The 22,637-nt window shown below is 39.3% G+C and overlaps 1 protein-coding gene across 2 annotated transcripts in view; it reads left to right on the top strand.

The window, feature by feature from the left end:
• Positions 1-574: 574 nt before the first annotated feature.
• NDUFS4 (NADH:ubiquinone oxidoreductase subunit S4) overlaps positions 575-22,637 on the top strand; it is a 113,171-nt gene continuing 91,108 nt past the window's right edge. For both annotated transcript variants that reach the window (XM_039469970.2, XM_003925864.3), the window contains exon 1: positions 575-714. In XM_039469970.2, coding sequence (XP_039325904.1) covers positions 617-714 — 98 coding nt within the window. In that variant the 5' untranslated portion in view covers positions 575-616. The remainder of the gene's footprint in view (positions 715-22,637) is intronic.

Here is a 22,637-nt window from a genome sequence, read left to right as displayed (position 1 = left end):
CATTCAGGATTTACTGGGGGAAACAGTGACAGCAAATATTATGTTCTATTGATTCTTCGTATAAATTTACATGTCAAAAAATAATCCATTGTCAGATCATGTATCCAGATTCTTCGTTTGGAAAATGTGAACATCACAACTACAGAACATCAAAATGAATACAACCCTGTCTTGAGATCTTGCAAAGTGAATTTGGCAATACTTTGGAAAAGTACTACTCTATGTTCTTAAGGACCCAAAAAGCTCTCCGGCTTTTCCAGTGGGCTCAGCCCCAAATATTCTAATTTCTTCAAGAAATTACGAGTTGCAGGTGTTTAAATTTGCAAGCACCTTCTTTTCGTCTTTTCATTATCATTGCAAAACACCAGTCCTAACAACCAGTAAAGATTACACTTTATGGTGGTAATAGTTACATTTAATGCACTTTTGCATTTCTTCCTATACATTTTTCGTCTTAATTCTTTCAACTAAACGTTTCTCCTCTTTTTTAAGCCCCAGCATTAAAAGGAAAATCCCACAGAGTTTCGCTACATTGCGATTGCACTGGCTTGAGAACGAAGGAAGTTAGTCCCTTGCGGTGATCCGTCCTCACATCCTGGTGTTTGCCTGCAGCAAGATGGCGGCGGTCTCAATGTCAGTGGCGCTGAAGCAGGCGTTGTGGTGGAAAAGGGCAGTGGCTGTGGCTGCCCTTTCCGTTTCCAAGGTTCCGACCAGGTAACAGAATTGTCACACTTCTTCTTCAAGCTTCTTCGGTCCCTCCATTTTTGCGGAGTCCCTGCTGGCTGAGTCCCGGAGGAGGCCTCGGGGAAAGCGTCCTCTGCTGACCCTTTTCTCGGGAGGGGTCGGGTGGACTAGAGACTGTCTGCTATCCACCGGCGCTGGCCGGGCGAGTGAGGGCCTGAGTGCGAGGCTGGGGAGGAGGACCTGTGGTTTTCTGGAGGCTTTTAGCATGTGGCTGAGGGAGAGGGTCTGTAGGGAGGGTTTGCCTGCGGAGCTGCAAACAACCTTAGCCCTCAGAGAAGGGGAGGAGTCTCAATGATTTCTGTCTCCACTTTCTGCATCCCTTCCGTTTGTCACCTGTTTGCCCACCACAACAATCCTTACAGAAGGGTTAAATCACTGTATTCGTTACATGGTTTTAAGTGCTTTTAATTTGGAGATTTTTTTTGTTCATTAGTCTGCTTGGGAAGAAAACTTGTTTGGAATTCAGTGTTGGTAAAAATAGCACTGCTAATAATATTGGCAAGTGAGTTTTAAAAGGCTGATGGTAATGCTCGGAGGTTTTACATCAACAGTTTTGTAAAAGCCTCACAGTGATTCAGGGATTGAATTCAGTTGCTGAGGGCTCTTTGCATTCTTGAGAACCTAAAGTACTTTTCCAAAGTATTGTCAGATTCATTTGTCAGTTGATTGAGTTGTTACTGTTTTTTCCTTGAAGCATTTTTCTGATGATTTTTTTTCCTGCTGGATTACTTAATCTTCCATTTTCTATTTTTTAGAATTTTCTTGAGTTTTTTTATTGTAGTACTAATACTATACATAAATACACACATTGGAACAAAGAACGGAAAAACTGGATGGAGAGATTTGAAGGGGGTAGAAGGGATGCAAATGGTTAAAAGTTGAAAAGAAGTTCTAATAGAATGCTAATTGATGTAATGTTAAATAAATATAAATGGAATGCAGAGAATTAGGATGAGTTAATTAGGAAGAATTTTTAAGGATGAATTTTATTAAGGGTTTTCAAATAGTGGGTGTTGGGTGAGAAACAAGAGAGTGTCCCAGTAGGGTCCGTGGCTTATGAAAAGGCTCGAAGGCATTAGTAAAACGATTACTAAATACATAAAATAGAGTCACTCAAAAATAAGGTGCTAAGATTGGGAAAAGGCAAATGATGTTTGTAATTAAGTGTTCCATATGTGGAAAGTATTTTTCTAATGTAAAATACTTCACTGGTTAACTTAGAGCTCATATAGCGGTGACCAATTCCCCCGTACACATTATAGGGATTAATTGTGCATTCCCAGATAATAAGGTACTCATGGTAGCCCCAGAACTGAAAACAAGCTTGAAGGGGCCACTGGTTTATGGCTAAGCAAAACGTGGCTCTAAGTTTAAGTCACAGCCATTTTGCCAGCAATTATAGTAATTGAAGTTAAGATGACATTAGATTTTGAGAACTCTGATGATAATTATTACTGCACATCCAAACTTAAGAGTTTTTGCTTGAGATTTGAAAATAAATTGTATAATCATAAAATTTTAAAAAACTTTAAAAAGCATAACAGCAAAGGAAGTCATTTTTAAAATACAAATTAACACATTTATTTGTTTTCTGTGCCACATTTTTACCCCAAGACCGTGCCATGTTCATCTTAATTTGATGGAAATTTTTAGACCTCTCCGTTACATACTGTCTCCTTAAGCATTCTTTTCCCATTATGATTTGATAGTAATGAGGATCTGAAAAAGGTGAGTAGAAAGAACGAATTAATGGGGAAATCTACGTCTAAAATTCATTTTATTGTGCTTAGAAAAACATTTGCAAATCATGTAATATTTCAGATCACTTGAATAAAATATGGGAAGTGGAATCAGTAAGGTAAGGAGTGGAGTAGGGAACTGAAGAAAAGGAAGGATGCAGTTAGCTGCTACAGTCACATATGAATTCAGTTATAGTATATCATCAGTAAAAAGCAAAAATAATGCAACAACATATACACACAAGAGGAAGAAAAAATTTATTTGGGTGATTCAGCTGATCTAGTTACTCATTGAGCTTGTGCTTAAGAGTTGTTCTCAGTTTTCATGTGCTTCTCATTTCCTTGTACTGAATGTGAGGAAGGAAAAAACAGGTTAAATTGTCTACTTTTTTTTGAAATGCAGTTTCGCTCTTGTCACCCAGTCTAGAGTGTAAAGGCGCAATCTCAGCTCACTGCAACCTCCGCCTCCCAGGTTAAAGCAGCTCTCCCACCTCAGCCTCCCGAGTAGCTAGGATTACAGGCAACCCCCACCACGCCCAGCTAAGTTTTGTATTTTTAGTAGAAATGGGATTTCAACATGTTAGCCAGTCTGGTCTTGAACTCCCGACCTCAGGCGATCCACCCACCTTGGCCTCCCAAAGGGCTGGGATTGCAGGCACAAGCCACTGCACCTGGCCCTACATTGTCTACATTTATCCTTACTTTCCCTGACTTTCCTAAGGATTTTTCCAGGGTAAACATATTCAAAATGGATTTATCAGCCAGATGAAATGGCACTCTATTTCAAAATAGCAGCATTTAATATATTTGATGCAGGGATGTTATTTATTCTTTTATTTGTGTTCATGTATGCTTATCTCACCTAGTGCTGTATCTTCACTGCTCAATATTTACTAGGTCTTGTGTTTTCCTCAAACAAGTCTTTAGGGTGTTAAATCACCAGAGGATGTTAATTAATCACTGGTGGGGACTGAGTGTATGGGAACTGTTTGTGGGGCCTATTTATGCCCTTATCTGTGTCTTTGTTCTGTTGCTGTATGTCTTTTTTCAGCATTAAATAAACTAGCATGAAATTGAGTCTTCAATTCATTGGGGAATTGACTTGGGACCTCCAATTAGTAGCAGTCCTTAAGGTTGACAAGAATTTTGTGTATGTTAATACCTTGCTAGGAAATAGGCTCAGCCCAAATTTAGGACACTTAAGACCAATAGGTTCACTTCTACATCAGATAAACTGAATAAACAAATTCCTCTCCAAGGGACAGCTACTTTTGCTATCTTTGTAACGCATCCAAGCCAAATTTTGAGAGCTTGAAAGGTTTCTAATATGCTTTCTAATAGGTTTATTGTTCTGTTTCTTTTAATCTTTCCAAATGCCCATGCTTAGTTTTTGTCAGTAGCAGGCATCTTTGTTGAATTTTTGTTAGAAAAAGTATTATTATTATTATTTGAGATAGTCTCATTCTGTCATTCTGTTGCTCAGGCTGCAGTTCAGTGGTACAATCTTGGCTTTCTGCAACCTCCACCTTCTAGGCTCAGGTTATCCTCCTGCCTTAGCCTCACAAGTAGCTGGGACTGTAGTCCACCTACTACCGCATCCAGCTAAGTTTTGTATTTTTAGTACAGACAGGATTTCACACTGGTCTCGAACACCAGGCCTCAAGTGATCCACCTGCCTCGGCCTCCCAAAGTGTTGGGATTACAGGCATGAGCCACTGCACCCAGCCGGAAAATGAAGTATTTTAATATTTAATATTTAATGTCTGGCACGTAAGCCAGACTATATAAGTGGTAATTTTATTATTGGTTCAAATAGCCTGAATATTTTTCGTTTCTTTAATCGTGGTCATAACTACTGTGATAGATGGTATTATTGCTTAAAGTATTCATTACCATTATCTCTAACAGGATTACATATCCAGAAACCATTGGCCCATTGACTTGCTTTATCCAGTGAAATGTTAGTGGAAATGATATATCATGTCAGACAGAAGCTTTGAGAGCTGTCCTGTGTTTTGTCATATTGCTTTTCCCTCTGATGTGAAGTAGGCATACTTCAGATGGGATCTGCTCTTTTAGCCCAGATCTTGGGATGTAGACTACATAGTGCAAAGCGGAAAATGATTCTTGTTGCAAGATTTTGTAAAATATAAATTGAGTGAAAAATAAACCTTCACTGTAAGCCACAAAGGTGTTTGGATTGTTGGTTACCTAAGCATTACAACCTATATGCTGACTCTATTTCGTATACACACATCTTTGCAAGTGAGGAGGTTTTAGCACATGGACCAATATATCAGCAGTGAAGTCACAAGCTTTTTGAGGACACAACCACCACATTTTTCTTTCTTTCTTTCTTTCTTTCTTTCTTTGTTTACTAGGTACTTCATGGCACCTAATGTAATGGCTTGCATGTAGCAGGTAAATGCTTATCTTGTAGATAAATAAATACATATTTAGAGGTGAGTGATTATCCGGAAAACAGGGAGCATTACGCAGTATTTTTTTTAATAGCTTCATTAGTGATAGCCAGATAGGCACTAGCCTACATAAATATGAATATAATTTATAACATATATTCTTTGCGATTATTTGCAGTGTCTGAGTGTAGGCTGTTCACCTAGAACTCTTTTGGATTGAAGTTGTCTTATGAATGGATTTTGTACTCATACATTTTGACAAGTGTTCAGATACTTCTTTTGTATTCAAATTTAAAAATGCAAGAGAAAATGAATCTATTTGGGAAAGGGTGCCCTGGAACATGAGAACTTTTTTGGAGTAAGAGTAACTATGTGAAGTTTTAAAAAGTTAATACATGGGACTTAATGGAGAAAGATGGAGCAACTTGGTTCCTGTGTAATATCTGCTAAAAGAGATCTGTTTGGGGTGGGGTATACATAGAATTTAGACAGACTACAGATTGTACTGAATACAAACAATTTCAAATGGAAAAGCTTCTAAAACATATAGCTTGATAGAAGTTGAGAATCATTTATTCTGAGCAAAATTAATAACATTTATTTTTAATTTACTGTGTATCAGCTACTGTGCCAAGGACTTCACCTGTATTTATCTTATGTATTTCCCACAGTAATCCTATCAACTCAGGTGTTATTATCCTCATTTTTCGGACGAGGAAACAGGTACAGAAGTGAAATTACTTAAGTTGACATTGCCCGGAAATATAGTCATCCCTTGGTATCCATGAAGGATTGGTTCCAGGACTCCTCAGGGATACTAAAATCCACTGATGCTCAAGTCCCTGATTTAAGATGGTGTAGTATTTGCATATAACCTCTGCACATCCTCCTATATACTTTAAATCATCTCTGAATTACTTATGAAACCTAATGCAATGTAAATGCTTTGAAAGTAATTATTGTCCTATATTGTTTAGGAAATAATGACAAGAAAAAAGACTGTATATGATTAGTACAGATGCAGTTTTTTCCTTCCCTGAATATATATATATGTATTTGAGATGGAGTCTTGCTCTGTCACCCAGGCTGGAGTATGGTGGTGCAATCTTGGCTTACTACAACCTCCACCTCCCAGCTTCAAGCAATTCTCCTGCCTCAGCCTCCTGAGTAGCTGGGATTACAGGCCAATTCCAGCTGGCCCCACAATGACCAGCTAATTTTTTTGTATTTTTAGTAGAGTTTCACTATGGGGTTTCACCATGTTGGTCAGGCTGGTCTTGAACTCTTGACCTCATGATCCACCTGCCTTGGCTTCCCAAGGTGCTGGGATTACAGGCATGAGCCACTGTGCCCAGCACCCCGAACACTTTTAATCTGAGGTTGATTGAAGCCATGTTGTGGAACCCAGGGATGCAGAGGGTTGACTGTAGTCTGATATAGCAGTCTAAATGAATATGTTGACTTTTGCACTGAGGAGTATTATATCTGATAATAATCAGTTCAAACCCTAGTGTCCTCTGTTTTTTCTGCCTTTTAGCAAAGTGTGTTCTTTATTTGAGAGACTATGGGATGCTTTTATCTTTACTGTTGCTCCGTGGTTCCATTTGTACAGTGAGAGTCTCAAATGCACAATTCGTTTTTTATTTTTTTTAGCTAATAATTTTGTTGCCCTAAATTTTGTGATTATTTTTGGTGAGGGACTTTCCATAGGTGACTTGATTATTGTACTTTTTTACCTACCCTCTTAAAAAATATGTAATGTATGTATTAAACAAGAAATACTGGACATTTTGTTTTTCTGTTTTCTTACTGATTGCAGTGATCATTAGGAAAATCAGTTGCTTTCTGTTGCCTTTAAAAACGATTAAGTGTCTTAGTGTCTGTTATGCTTTCTGAGTTCTTGTGTCTGCTTTTTAATAGTGTTGCATTCTTCCTTGACTGGTCTGCTTCCCTTTAGCAGTTTTAGCATCCCTTTTTCATTTATCATGGATTTGAATGTCAAACAACTAAATCTATTAGAATTTTGTGTAAAACCAAGTATGCTTAATGAAATTCTGATGATGGCAGAAGTTTACTTTTTGTGATTAAAGACTTGAGCTCTTTTAAAATTAACAAATACTTATATTTAATACATGAGCTCTTATGACTTCTCTTTTTTAGTTTGTAGAAGTCCAAAGATCCTGATGGACCCTTATTGTACCTGAATTATGCAGTGACCACATTTTTCATAACAACTTTCATTGAAATATTTGAATAGTTTAATCAACTATTCTAATATTTTTCTTTTATCAACAGAGCACTTTAGAATTCTTGCTTCAAGTTCTATTCTGTTGTCTGTTACTGAGTATTTTGGTAGGTAAGTACAACTTGAGGTACTTTAGAACTAGTTGCTCAGGTGTGACCTTTACTTTTTGTCTGGACTCATTAGACTTAATTTTTCCTTTATGGGATCATTCTTCAGTTCACTGGTTTTTAAACCCTTGTTGTGCATCAAAATTATGTGTTGTGTGCCTAAAAAATTCAGATTCCCTTGGCCCCAGTCTGTATTGGTTCAGTAAGTTCTGGTTAAGGCTTAACTCTATAGTGATTCTAATGGGAAGCTAGGGCTGAAAACTGATTTTTTTTTTTTTAAGTGTCCATGTTGTATCTTGTAAGACTTAGGAAAGACATTTTTCCTTGGGAGAGGTCAGAGAGATTTCCAGAAACAAAAATTCTTCCAGTTTTGCGTATTTTTCTAATCTAAATAAAGTTTTATGCTTTTCACCCATGCACATAAGAGGTATTTTGTTGGAGAAAGTTTCCTTAGAGGGAAAGAAGGCATTTTGACAATTTTGGAGAAAGCAGGCCATATTACTCTCTCTCTCTAGAGACTCTTGTTCTTCCTTTTGGAAGGGCTCAGGTTTAATATAGCACAGCTGTTGAACTCTGCCCTTCAAAATTTTAAGAAAGTGTTTTTTCCTTTAAAATGGAAAAGGTTTTTTTAGGGAGGTGGTCTTTGGCTGGATATAGTTCTCTAAGAAAGTTTCATGCTTCTCTATTCTTTTGTGTTTGAATTATTTCAGTGATTCAGAGAACTGTCTCTGGGAGTAAAATCTGGCTGCTTTTGCAATATGTTTTGCTGTATTCTTAAAGCTAGATGAAGAGTTTATTTCTTTGTGTTTTCTAGGACTCAAAAATATGTTTTTTCCTTTATTCAGCCACTTCATACATAAGTAAATGGTCCTTGAATAGGGCTTGCTAGACAAAAGATTCTGTTCTAGATGACTGTTCAGCAAGCCATATGCTTCTCCTAAAAATGTCAGTCTGTCTTGATGAGCTTTAAAGTGAATACAGATGTGTTGGCTCTTTTAAGGACTACCACTCTTTGTATGGAAAGAGTACTTCTTTTTCAAGCAATTTTTTTCAATATACTTATAGAAATTTGCATGAAATTTATAACTTTTGCCTTTTAAGTCTAATAAGATTAGGCTTAATTAGATATTAGTAATTTGAATATAATTTTAATATTTGTAGTACAAATGAGATTTGGGGAAATACATCTGATAATACGGCTTTTGTTCAGATTTTGTATTCAACCTTTTAAAAAATGTAAAACTTAAAGTTGCTTTGTAACATTTACTTTTGTGCAATAAAAAATGATATTTTGGCAGAAAAGATTACTTTTTTAGATGTTCAATGTCTTCTATCTTTGTAGGTTAGCTCTAGAGTTACAGTTCATAGATTTAGGTAATGTTTAAGTTGAAAGAAAACTCTAGAATCATTAAGTCCAACTCTATTTAATGCAAGAATCTCTAGAACTTCCTGCTTCTTGATTTATCTAGTTGTTGAGGAAGTTAGGTGACTTTCTGATAACCCCAGAAAACACACTATACTTTTAGACTTACTAGTAAGTGATGTTTTTCTTTGAAACTATATAGAACAACTTTAACCCTGTATATACTTGTCAGCCCTTCAGATAATTGAAGACATTCATCATCACTCATTCTTCCTGCAAGTCTGTGCTCCAGGCTTAGCGTGTCCAGTTTGTTTATACTTTATTAATGATCAAATTTCCTGAGGCTTTACTACCTCTTGTTACCCCTTAGGATGTTTTCCATTTTGTCAATGTTAATCTTTGAACTATATACTGTACTTTTATTTAAATGAGATTATCAGAGATGATAGTTTCGTGAGCTGAAATTGAACTAAGGAAAAAAGTTGACTCTAGGTTGGATTTATTTTATTTTAAAACTTATAAAGAAAAATTAACTTTTTTTCCTTTTGGTGTGTACTTCTTAGAGTTTTAACTCATGTATGGTTATGTGTAACCACCACCATAATCATAGTATAGAATACAGTGTAATATTATGTAAATAACCGTGTAACTGTATTGTTTCAGGGTATGGAATACCAAAGACATTACCCCATAGTCCCTCATGTTATTCTTCCCTGACAACTGTAATCCCTGGCCAGTTATCTTTTTTTTCATCTTTATAGTTTTACAGTTTTGAGATTGTAATATAAATGCAGTCATATAGTATATCACCTTTTGAGATGGTCTTCTTTAATCAGCATAATGCCTTTGAACTTCACATAAGTTTTATGTATCGATAGTTTATTCCTTTTTACTGCTAAGTAGTATTCTGTTGTGTGGAGGTACCCCAGTTTATCCATTTACCTATTGAAGGATATACGAATTATTTCTGGGTTTTGGCAGTATACAGGATTTTATGTGAGTTAATGGTTTTGTTTCTCTAGAGTAAATACCCGGGTGGGAGATTCCTGGGTCATAGCTAAGTATATGTTTAACTTTATAAGAAACTGTCAGACCGTTTTCCGGAGTTGTACCATTTTGCTTTCCACCAACACCATATGAAAGTTTTAGTTGTTTTGCATCCCTGTTAACATTTGTATTGTCAGTATTTTTTAATTTTAGCCATTCTAATAAGTGTTTAATGGTATTTCATTATGGTTTTTTATTTTGGAAAGGCTTTATTGAGCTATAATTTATATATTATAAAATTTACTCATACAAAGTATATAATTTGATGGGTTTTAGTATATTCACAGAGTTGAACAACCAAAACCACAATTTTAGAACATTTTCATCTCTCAAAAGGAAACTCTGTACCCATTGGCAGTCACTTCCCTCCAAGGCCTAGATAACAACTAATCTACTTGTCGTCTCTATAGATTTGCCTATTCTGGACATTTCATACAAATGGTATCATATAATATATGGTCTTTTGTGATAGGCTTCTTTCACTTAGCATAATGTTTTCAAGGTTTATCCATGTTGTAGCATGTATGAGTACTTTATTCCTTTTTATTGAAGAATAGTACTCTTTTGTATGGACAAACCACATTTTATTTTTAAGGGACATCTGGATTGTTTCAACCTTTTGGCTATATGAATAGTGTTCTGTGAACATTCATGTACAAGTTTTTATGTCAACGTAGGTTTTTATCGTTTTGGGCATATACCTAGGAGTAGAATTGCAGGATAAAATGTAATAATTTTGTATTTAGCCTTTTGAGTAACTGTCAGACTGTTTTCCAAAGTGGCTGTACTATTTTACATTCCCACTAGCAGTGAATAAGGGTTCTAGTGTCTTTCGCATTCTCTCCAACTTTGTTATTATTTGTCTTTTTGAAATTATAACTATCCATGTGAGTATAAGGTGGTATCTCATTCTGGTTTTGATTTGTACTTCTATGATGGCTAACTCATTGTAGTTTTAATATGCATTTCTCTAATGGCAAATGATGTTGAACTTTGGTGAAGTATCTGTTTATGTCTTTTGCCCATTTTTAATCATGTTATTTTCTTGTTCAGCTTTTATAGATCTTAAAATATTCTGGATACAAATTATTTGTCATGAATGGGAAAAAATATCTCTCTCTATGTTTATGGCTGAGCCCCCTATAACAAAAGACAAATTAAGAAGAGAAGGTTGTTTTGCATCAGTGGTCAGTCTTTGTCCTCTGAGAAATTATGTTGTAAGGAGCACACTTTTAATTATTACCATAGGTATAATTTTAAGAATGAAAATGTTTGCAGTATTTTCAGTTTTATTATTAAAATGCACACATAACAAAGATTGTCATTAAGTCATTTCTTGGCTCTACTTGCATTCAGCACTTGTTCTTGAGCAGCTTTCTTTGCTTTTACCATCTCAACAAGTTCCTAGGAAGGGAGAAAGGTGTGATTTAAGAAGTCAGAATTTAAAAACAGACATTTTAATCTAGTGTTTGATATAAATATGTAAAGAATTCAAGATTCGCTATCTGCCAGGGCTAGAAAGTTTCTAAGGCTGCTCATTTCTTCCTAATACTATTGGCCCCATAACTACTGGTATTGAAATAAGCACTATGTTAACCACTTAATAGACATAAAATGTGACCTAAATTATATAACCTAGACTATATAATCCTAAACACCACAGATTTTATTTCCTCTCTTGGAAAAAAGATGGAAGTGACATGGCAGTATTTTCCTGCTGTTCTCTCTTCACTTCACAATACCCAAATAAATGATACTATATAACACAAGTTACAACTGAAAATAAAACAATCTATAAACCCTAAATCTGCAACCTTGGAAAAAAAAAAAAAAAAAAAAGAAGAGAAAACCATACAAATATATTTAATGTAAGTTTTATGTAACATGGAAGTTTTCTTTTTAATTGTTCATTTTTTGCTTTTATTTTTGTATATATTCTCTATGGTAGGCTGAATAATGACACACCCACCCACCAAATATGTTCATGTCCTAATCCCTAGAGCCTGAGAATGTTACCTCATATAGCAAAAGGGACTTTGCATGCCTGGGCAACATAGCAAGACCGTGCCTCCAGAAAAAAGTAAAATCAAGTAAAAATAAAAATTTAGCTAGGTGTGGTACCATGTGCCTGGAGTCCCAGATACTTGGAAGGCTGAGACAGGAGTTTTGCTTGAGCCTAGGAGTTCAAGGCTTCAGTGAGCTATGATTGTGCCACTGCATTCCAGCCTGGGTGACAGAGCAAGACCACATCTCTTTAAAATAAAAAGGAGCGGAGGCTTTGCAGATGCGATTAAGTTGAGGATTTTGAAATGGGAAGATTATCCTGGTGGGCCTGATTTAATCACAATGGTCCTTATAAGAAGGATGCAGGTAGTCAGAGAAACAGTTTAGAGTTGGTAGCAGAGATTGGAGTCGTGTGACTATGTGTCAAAGAATATCAACAGTCTCTAAAAGCTAGAAGAAACAAGAAACAAATAGTCCCCTGAAGCCTCCAGAAGAGACCATCCCTTCTGACACATTGATATCCCTTTGAGACTGATTTCCAACTTCTAACTTCTAGCGCTGTAAGAGAATAAATCTAATAAATGTGTGTTGTTTCAATCCACCAATTTCATAGTAATTTGATACTGCAGCTGTAGGAAACTAATATACTTTCCCTGTGTCTCATTATCAACCATGACTTCATTTACTGTCTATTTACACTAAAGCCTAAATGTATATGATTTATTTACATCATATGTACTATTCACTTAAGAAATTCAACACATATATATGACAGCTACAAATGGTAGGTAATTTTTTAAAAAACAGTTAAAAATGCAAGTTAATATTCACATTCTTGTACTTAGTGATCATTTAGTACTCAACTAAAGAAATAGAAGTTTGTTCTAGTGCTAGAGGATTGGCTTATTAAGAGATAGTATGTGGGTCTCCTTTGGAGGGGAGCTTCCTAAATTAGAATTTCCAAAGATGATTTTTATTATTTGCAATTTTTGCCTAACAATGACTTTAGGACCTGCTCTTCATGAAAGATGTGATTCTCTATCTTTTACTTGAATTCTAGATGCTTAGCTTTAACCAAGACATCTACATCTTGAATTTTGCACAGGCATCGCAAATCCAGCAAATCCGAAACAATGTTGTGATGATGATTTCCTCCACAATTTCACTTATTTTCCTTTTTTTTTTCTGAGACAGAAAAAAATTGCTCATTGCCCAGGCTGGAGTGCAGTGGCATGATCTCAGCTCACTACACTCTCCGCCTCCCAGGTTCAAGCGATTCTCCTGCCTCAGCCTCCCAAGTAGCTGGGATTACAGGTATGCGCCAGCATGCCCAACTAATTTTGTATTTTTAGTAGACACGGGGTTTCTCCGTGTTGGTCAGGCTAGTCTCAAACTCCCAACCTCAGGTGATCCGCTTGCCTTGGCCTCCCAAAGTGCTGGGATTACAGGTGTGAACCACCATGCCTGGCCACACTTATTTTCCTTCACCAACATCCAGCCAGTTATCTAAGCCAGAAACCTATGTATTATTCTTGTCTCCTCCCTCTTTTAGGCCTATCAGCTAGTCATTAAATCCTAGTATTCATTTTCCTCTTAATTTCCATCTTTGCTGCAGCTATTGCTCTTGTCCTGCCTCCTAACTGATTGATCTTCCTGTCATCAGTCTCAATTTGTCCTCCATGTTGGGTATATGTTGCAAAAGTCTAAGCTTCCCAGCATGCCATAGAGTCCGTTATATTATTCTCTGTTCACTTCATTCTTTGGCATTCATAGTTTTATCAGTCCCTTCCTGACCCAATCTCTAGCTGTACACAAACTATATATTTTAGTATTTCTCAACTGCTTGCAATCCCTACATGTTTTTTTCTCTGTTTTATAATTAAGGTTCTGTCTGACTAGACTATTTCTTCTGCTTTCCTATCTCTGCCTTTTCTGTCCCTGCCCCATCCCCAACACCCTTTGCATATTTAAGTCCTGTTTATCCTTCAGGTGGCAGTTTAACCATCATTTTCTCTGAGGACTATTATCTGAACTCACAAGTTTAGTTAAGTAGTAATTCTATAATGTCTTAGAGCTCCCTGTTACCTCATCATGATGTTCTTGGAAACTGCTACTTTAAGAGAAACAATGTATAAAAAAACCAGTTTAACCATAGGCTAATTGATATAAAACAAGAGTTAAAAAAAAAAAGCACATTTCTAAATAAAGGCCCAAGCATTTCTAATATTAATAATTAAAATAAATTTGAGCTATACACACATTTAAGGAAGATAAATAAAAACAAATAAGATACTCATCCACTTATTTCAGTTCAGGATCAAGAGTGGCCAGAGCCTGTCCCAGAAACTCAGAGCACGAAACAGGAACCAGCCCTGGACAGGATGCCATCACAGTGCAGGGCACACTGATACCCACACTCACCCATACTGGGGACATGTATACATACATGCCAGTTCACCTCACATGCATGTCTTTGAGAGGTGAGAGGAAACTGGAGTACTCAGAGAAAACCCATGTGAACATGAGGAAAATGTGCAGACTCTACACAGACAGTATCTGTGGCTGGGAATCCATATTGTTTTTTCTTTTTCATCAACAGATAACGAAATGACTTAAACAAACCAATTCTGTTCAAAGGCCTGCTGTACTTACTATGCTTCGTCATGATGACTTGTTTACTTGTCTGTGTTTCTCTTTAGACTTAAGTTCTTCAAGATCAGGAACTGTTTCTTCACCTGTGTGTTTTTACAGGATAACATAGTGCTTAGCATATAATATACACTTCATATAATAGATACTTAGTAAACGTCTGTGGACTCATTTGATATGGGATTGTATAGAAATTTTTTTTTTTTTTTTTGAGAGTCTTGCACTGTCGCGCAGACTGGAGTGCAATAGTGCAATCTTGGCTCACCTTAACCTCCGCCTCCTGGGTTCACGCAATTCTCCTGCCTCAGCCTCTCAAGTAGCTGGGATTATAGGTGCACAACACCACACCCCGCTAATTTTTTATATTTTTAGTAGAAACGGGGTTTCACTATGTTGGCCAGACTGGTCTTGAACTCATGACCTTGTGATCCGCCCACCTTGGCCTCCCAAAGTGTTAGGATTACAGGCATGAGCCACCACGCCCAGCCTAGAAATTTAAAAATAATGCACAGCAGCATCTCCATAAGCAGTATAGTATTTTATATATATTTTTCTTATGAAATACTCTTCGGGTTTTAAATGTAGCCATCATGGACAATGTCAGAGATTACCAAAAAATGATGACTTTTGTAGCTTTATGATACTTCTTACTTCTTTCGTACTTTTGAATAATACTATTGTAAACTTTACCTTACAGCAATAGTAACTAAAATGTATGTATGAAATTCTGTCAATAAGACAGCTTTCTATGTGATTTGGATTATTAGCACTCCAAAGTTGTTCATGAAAGAATAGAAATGTATTGCAAATCTAAGTAATTGCCAATTGTAATTTTTTTCTGTAATAAATAGCTGTATAGCTATTATGTTATAGATTTTCGAATAGCAGAATGCTTGGTATGCAGTATAAACCCAGACTTTTGAAATAGAAAATTATGCATTCTGTTTATAGTCTGCATTAAATAAACTGCATTATTTTATTTTGCTAAACTTGTTCAGTTCTATTTATTTTGGAAATAAAAGCAACTCAAAAAGACATCAACTAGACTTTAAGGCATTTTTAAATAGTGTAGATATTGTTACATTTTATTATTTCAATTACTGGGAGTTGAGGGGTGGCAAAAGAAGAAGCATTGGTGGAAATACATTTGGGAAGATGACGAATTCATGGCTTTTCAACCAAAATTTAAGCTACTGGTTATGTGGTATGTTTTAAAAGTTTAAAAGTTATGACATTTAAAAGTTATGACGCAGTTGCCACGACTGTACCACACTTAATAGGTACTAATATGTGAAAGAATTCAAGTGATATACTAAATGTTTAATTTCCTTTTCAATCCTGTGTTGGATGATCAATGAAAACAAAAGTATCTGGCAGATACAGGCAATATTGTTAAGAAAGCTTTTCCTTACAGCCCTGCTGCATCTCACTACACCTCCCACTCCCCAATGCACAGTTACTTCTCCATGCATAGAAAAGTACCTCACATGTACCTTTTTCCTAGAAATTACCATTTGCTTTCAAACTATTGGCATTGAAATTATTGTTTATATGTCTGCCTTCTGGCAATAAATTATAAAATCTTGAAAGCAAGTTATTATTGGGTCTAGCATTGTGCTTAAGACATAATATGTTTCATAGTAGATACTTCATGAATTGAGAATGGGAATCGAATTTTTTTTTTTTTTTTTTTTTTTGAGATAGGCAATTCTTGTTGCCCATACTGGAATGCAATGGTGTGATCTCGGCTCACTGCAACCTCTGCCTCTTGGGTTCAAGCGATTCTCCTGCCTCAGCCTCCTGAGTAGCTGGGATTACAGGTGTCTGCCACCATGCCTGACTAATTTTTATACTTTTAGTAGAGATGGGGTTTCACCATGTTGGCCAGGCTGGTCTTGAACTCCTGACCTCAGGTGATCCACCTGCCTTGACCTCCCAAAGTGCTAAGATTACAGGCATGAGCCACTGTGCCTGGCCTCAACTGTCTCTTTAAACATAGTCATGCTAATTTGTAGTTAATAAGTATTAACTCCTAGCCGGGCGCGGTGGCTCAAGCCTATAATCCCAGCACTTTGGGAGGCTGAGGCGGGTGGATCACGAGGTCAAGAGATCGAGACCATCCTGGTCAACATGGTGAAACCCCTTCTCTACTAAAGATACAAAAAAAAAAATTAGCTGGGCATGGTGGCACGTGCCTGTAATCCCAGCTACTTAGGAGGCTGAGGCAGGAGAATTGCTTGAACCCAGGAGGCGGAGGTTGCAGTGAGCCGAGATGGCGCCATTGCACTCCAGCCTGGGTAGCAAGAGCGAAACTCCGTCTCAAAAAAAAAAAAAAAAAGTATTAACTCCTGTTAGATCTTTCAAACTTGTCTTCAGAGTATTTTATTGCCTGGGTATTTACCAACATAACAAAAAATGTTTTTTTTTTTGTTTGTGTTTTGAGACAGTCTTTGTTGTCCAGGCTGGAGTGCAGTGTGGCAGACTCTCAGCTCACTGCCACCTCTGACTGCTGGGTTCACGTGATTCTTGTGCCTCAGCCTACCGAGTAGCTGGGGTTACAGGCCTGTGCCCCCACACCCAGCTAATTTTATATTTTTAATAGAGACGGGTTTCACCATGTTGACCAGGCCGGTCTCAAACTCCTGACCTCAAGTGATCTGTTTGCCTGAGCCTCCCAAAGCGTTGGGATTTCAGATATAGGGCCAGCCAAAATGTTTTAAAGTTAAAAAAATCTGAGGTGAATATTTCAAAATTATGGGATATTATAAAAAGTCAGTTGTGGAAGTACTGATTTTATGTCTCATTTTCTTGTTGATCAGATTGGTTTTGTGATTAAAAGCAAATTCCATATGTAATTCTGATAGTACTGTTGTGGTTCAGAGGTTCGGGGAGGCCTCAGCTCCCCTGAGAGGACGTTTCTCCAAGGTTCTTGATCTACTTCTCAAGAATGAGAGAGGGGGCCGGGCGCGGTGGCTCAAGCCTGTAATCCCAGCACTTTAGGAGGCCGAGGCGGGTGGATCATGAGGTCAAGAGATCGAGACCATCCTGGCCAATATGGTGAAACCCTGTCTACTAAAAATACAAAAAATGAGCTGGGCATGGTGGCGCATGTCTGTAATCCCAGCTACTCAGGAGGCTGAGGCAGGAGAATTGCCTGAACCCAGGAGGCAGAGGTTGCGGTGAGCCGAGATCACGCCATTGCACTCCAACCTGGGTAACAAGAGTGAAACTCCGTCTTAAAAAAAAAAAAAAAAAAAAAAAGAATGAGAGAGGGGACCAGGTACGCTCGCAAAGTAAATACTAGACCCCAAATAAAGGGTTTTGTTTTTGTTTTTGTTTTTTGCCAGAAGTGAATTTATTTAGGTAGAGAAAGAGGAAAAAGAAAGGAGAACAAGAGAGAAAACTTCTACGAAGAGTGTGGAAGGAGACTCCAGAGGGGAAATCCACCCTGATGAGGGAGACAGGGACTTTTAACCTGGGAGGAATTCCGTCCTTCTCCAAGTCCCTTGGCCAATGAAAAGAGTTCCCTTAAACTTCTGCTGGAGTGGTGAACCTTTGGTTCTTCCCACATGTGTGAAAATTTAAAAGAGACCATTAAACCTCCTGGGTGGAGAGAGATGGGAGCGAGGGCATGGTGCTAGGAAGTTCTTGCCCTTGAAACTACACCCCCTGGTGGACCCGGAAAGAGGACACCTTCCCTCATTGCCCCCTGTGAATAGGAAAGTTCAACTTCTGTTGGAACATGGGTGTGGATCGCTCTGTTGCTACTTCCTGCTGAAATGGAGCATAGAAGGGGCCCTGAAGTTGAGGTTTCCTCCAGTGGGGAGCCTTTCAGGGGTGCAGGTTGATCCTGAGGTCCACAATAGAGCCCACGAGCCAAGGACATCCAGGATTTCAGCGGCAGGACTATTTGTGACCTTATGGTTCTAGATGAAGTGAATGTGACAACCTGGTTAAAGATGAGAGGCCCAGAGGCCAACAAATATAAAATGGTTATAAATGAACCTAAGAGAGACTAGAGCCAGGATAGTCAGTTGTTAAACAAGCTTCACAATACTGTTTCTTGAAGGTCTTTAGCCCTGTGTTTGGTTGATTCCTGAGTTCTGTGTTCAAAACAATACTTGACTGGTTTACAAAATAGCATTTTTCCTAGAAAGAGACAAGTTCCCTTTCCACGATGAAAAGGGTAATCTGAGTTTGAGAGATAGCAAAGTTGAGGGTTATAGTTCTGTTAATGCCAGGACATGAGTTAGAGTTATGAGTGGTTACTTCCCTGAGGATCTTGTTGGAAAAGCAGATGTAGATCTTCTAATGACTCACAGTGATATGAAGGGTTGTCTTCTGGAACTTCAGGCTGCGGAGTGGAGGGTCTGTGACTTTCCTCAGGAGGTATCCAAGGCTTCAGCCGAATGTGATGAATCCATGAGTCAATTCCCACCACCTTAACTGCCATGGGATAGACAGAATAACTGAAAATGGTCCTTCCCAGGATGGGCCTAGGGAGGGAGAGTCTGAGGGGAGAGAATTAACAAGCACCAAGTCTCCAGGGCAGGAGTGAAATACTGAGAAGTTCATGCCAGTGTTCAGGAGACGATTAGCTTCCTGGACCTTTATGGTCAGCTTTACCTGGGGCTCTGTGAGGGTGATGGCTCCTGCTGGCACTTGCTCCAGGCACCCTCAGTCCTGCCATTGGATCATCTGGTCAAACACCTCAGGCCCTGGGCACCTGCATCCCCTGGGACAGTGTGCTTTCCAGTGATTACCTTGGCACAGGGGGCATGGATGAGGTGGCGGTCCATTCCTTTGGGGACAATTTCTTAAAAAATGTCCCTTCAGGCCACACTGGTAACAGGCTCTGCCAGACTGGCAGCTAACCCAAGCCTTTCCCTCATTTGAGTCTCAGGGGTCTGCTTGCCTGAAAGCCATGACTAAGGCAGCAGCCTTTCTCTGGTCTCTCCTGTTCCTTTTAGCCTGCTCCTTTTGGTCTCTATTATAAAACACTGAGGTTGCCAGGTTCAGTAATGATTCTAGATTCTGTTCCAGCCCTAAGGCCAGTTTCTGGAGGTTCTGCCTGATACCTGTTGCTGACTGAGTAATAAACGTGTCCTGTAATATTAACTGACCCTCAATGGAGTCTGGTGACAGGGTGTACTTTCTTAAGGCCTCCCACAGTCTCCTAAGGAAAACTGTTGGGTTTTTTCCTCTTCCCTTTGGGGGCTAGGTTTTTCCACTCAGCCGTGGGTATTTTGGCTACTCTCTTCAGCAGAGAAAAATGAGCCACTTCTTTAAAGACCGTGTGCTAAAGTGGTCCCAATTTTCCAGTATACACTTTAATGGGGACTTGATCTTGGGAAGATTGGCACCCACCTGAAACTGAACACGAGGGATGCCTGCACCCCAGTTAAAGAAATTACAGCTGCTTCAACCTAAGGCATCCCTTAGGTAAAATGGGTACTGAAATGAAACGTCTTTTGGTCAGTACCCCAAAATTTCATGTGACCAGGATGCGTGATCCATCTTATCGGAGGGCCTTCATGTACTGGGTTCGAATCACGACCTACCAGTGTCATAGGACTCACGCTCACTGTCTGCATGACCTCTAGTGACTACCATGAGGCATGGAATGAAAGGGTCTATCATGTTGGATAGTAATCATACCAATGAGCCTGATGAGGCCAGTGAGGCTTAGGAGATGGGTACCAATATTCCCCAGCAAAAGTCCAATTTACACAGGCCAATTTATAAAACTACCCCAGAAGGGTAAACTTCTAGGGAGGGACCATTAGAGCACACAGTTCAAAGAAGGCAGGCCATGTGGCTGAGCCTGGAACAATACCCTCAGGACCTGGGTCTCCTCTCCCGACCCCATTTTCCATTGTAGGAAAATGCCCTTACAGATGCGAGACCTGCCGTTAACTATTTGGGCCCTAGACCTCCTTTAACTATGATCTTCTAGATGGAAAAGTTCTGCCTTAGAGAGAGAGAGCCAGTCCTAAGCAAGACAAATTATACACCAAACACAAAGTCCCATAGCCTTCAGCTTTTGAATTTCCCAGAAGGTTTCTCTAATTGACGACTGACTCCGCCAGGGATTTGAACCAGCAGCTATGCACTTGTAGGCCCTAGGCCTTAACCAACTCTGCTAACAGGCCACTTGCGTTAAAGGAAGGCAGAAATCTTTCTTAAGCCATATCTGAATGCGAATGCTGCACCCTGAGAAAGTGTGGCCTGCCGAAAGCTGGGCGGGGCTGACAGCCAGCAGCCACTTCCCTTCTGTAGCTGGGAGAAAAAATAACCCCTTGTCACTGTCAGTTTAAAAGCCACGTTTGCAGCCACTGTGATTTTAAAAGCCAGGCCTCTGCGCTGCCCTGCTGTGTGCCAGAGGGGAAGTCCTGTCCCGCCCCTTGCGGCATTTCATTCTGCCGTGATGCCAGGACCATGTGTGCACCCTGGGCCACCCCCCCCAGCCACTGCCTGCACAGGGACTCGTTGCTGGCAGGTGAACGCCCTGGAGGAAGTCTTCTTGTTCTGTCCCTGACTGCGATTTTATGCTGGCCCTGCCTCTGGAACCAAGCTACAGCCAGCAAAAGCACTTCCCTGCTTTGCTTTTCTCTCTCCTGGCAGTGCTGGCAGCTGTGGCTTGCTGTGCATGCCCGGCCCACCCTCAGGGCTGGGCTGTTCCCAGCGGGCAAGGAGGAAAGGCCTGTGGGGAAGTGCTTACCCTCTCCACCCCACAGGCTCCTGCCAGGTTTTTGTCCCAGAGATAATAGCTGAGCCCAGCGGACAAGGAGCGGAAGGCCTGGGGAGGTAGGGGGAGAGGGGAGTGCTCACCCTCTCCGCCCCATAGGCTCCTGTAATAGCCAAAGGATAGAGAAGGAGCAGAAAGCAGCCAGAGAGCTTGGAGGAAAAATTGCGCCTTTAATTTTAGCTGGCCCCACGCTGCTTAAGACGGGATGGGCTGCCCCCGCTGCTCTAGTTCCCTGCAGCCCTACCTGGCTGACTGCTTCAGGTGTTCTTAAAGAGACAGGACAGAATAGGGCTGGTTTTACTTACAGTTAGAAGTTATATTCTCCTGGCTGGCTCGCCAAAATGTTGAGGTTCAGGGGAACCCTCCTCTCCCCTGAGAGGATGTTTCTCCAAGGTTCCTGGTCTCCTGTGCTCTCAAGCATGAGAGAGGGGACCAAGTGCACTTGTAAATACCGGACCCTAGAGTTTTTGCAGAAAGTGAATTTATTTAGGTAGAGAAAGAGAAAAAAAAGAAGAAGAGAGAAAACTTCCACGAAGAGTGTGGAAGCGGACTCCAGAGGGGAAATCCGCCCGGATGAGGGAGACAGGGACTTTTAACTTGGGAGGAATTCCCTTCTTCTCCAAGTCTCTTGGCCAATGCAAAGAGTTCCCTTAAACTTCCACTGCAGTGACTGACCTTTGGTTCTTCTTGTGCATGCAAAAATTTAAAACAGAGACCGTTAAACCTCACGGATGGAGAGAGATGGGAGAGAGGCATGGTGCTGGAAAGTTCTTGCCCTTGAAACTACGCCCCCTGGTGGACCCAGAAAGAGGACACATTCCCTTAATAAAAAGTCATCGACTTAGGCTTTTAGGTAACTATTAATAATTTATAAGGGAAGCTAGTAGGAGTTTTAATTACTCATTAATTTCTAGTAGCCTGCAGTTTTATTGACTGGATTTGGATGAATCTTATAGTAAATGATTATTGAGTTTTTACTAAATAGTATGAAGGCCTATACAGGAATAAATTGAATAGCAAGCAGACTATTTTCTTCATTAAGGTAACCACTATGAAATTTTATGTGTGTGTGTGTGTGTGTGTGTTTATGTGTGTGTATGCACGCGTACCTGGGTATGTTGTAATTTATGTGGCCTTTTGTGCTTTTATGCATATATTTTTTATGTTACATTTCTGAGCTGATATTTTGTTTCTTTGTTTTAAAACTGTATTGGAATTTTCTATTAATTTTAAGCAAATTATCAAGTACATGAAGTTTGTAGACATCCGTTTTAAAAAGTGTTTTTTAAAGTGACACTGCTTTGCTGATGAGTACACAATATTTTCAGTTTTCCTTTTATTAACAAATCATCTCCTCCAGGTGCAGTGGCTCACGCCTGTAATCCCAGCACTTTGGGAGGCCAAGGCAGATGAATCACTTGAGGTCAGGAGTTCAAGACCAGCCTGGCTAACATGACAAAACCACATCTGTACTAAAATGACAAAAATTAGCTGGGTGTGGTAGTGGGTGCCTGTAATCCCAGCTACTGGAGAGGCTGAGGCAGGAGAATCGCATGAACCTGGGAGGCAGA

This window comes from Saimiri boliviensis, chromosome 1 (genome assembly GCF_048565385.1).
Source record: "Saimiri boliviensis isolate mSaiBol1 chromosome 1, mSaiBol1.pri, whole genome shotgun sequence".
Taxonomy (NCBI): Eukaryota; Metazoa; Chordata; class Mammalia; order Primates; family Cebidae; genus Saimiri; species Saimiri boliviensis.
Note: the sequence above shows the minus strand (reverse complement) of the source record. Positions and strands in the feature narration are given on the sequence as shown.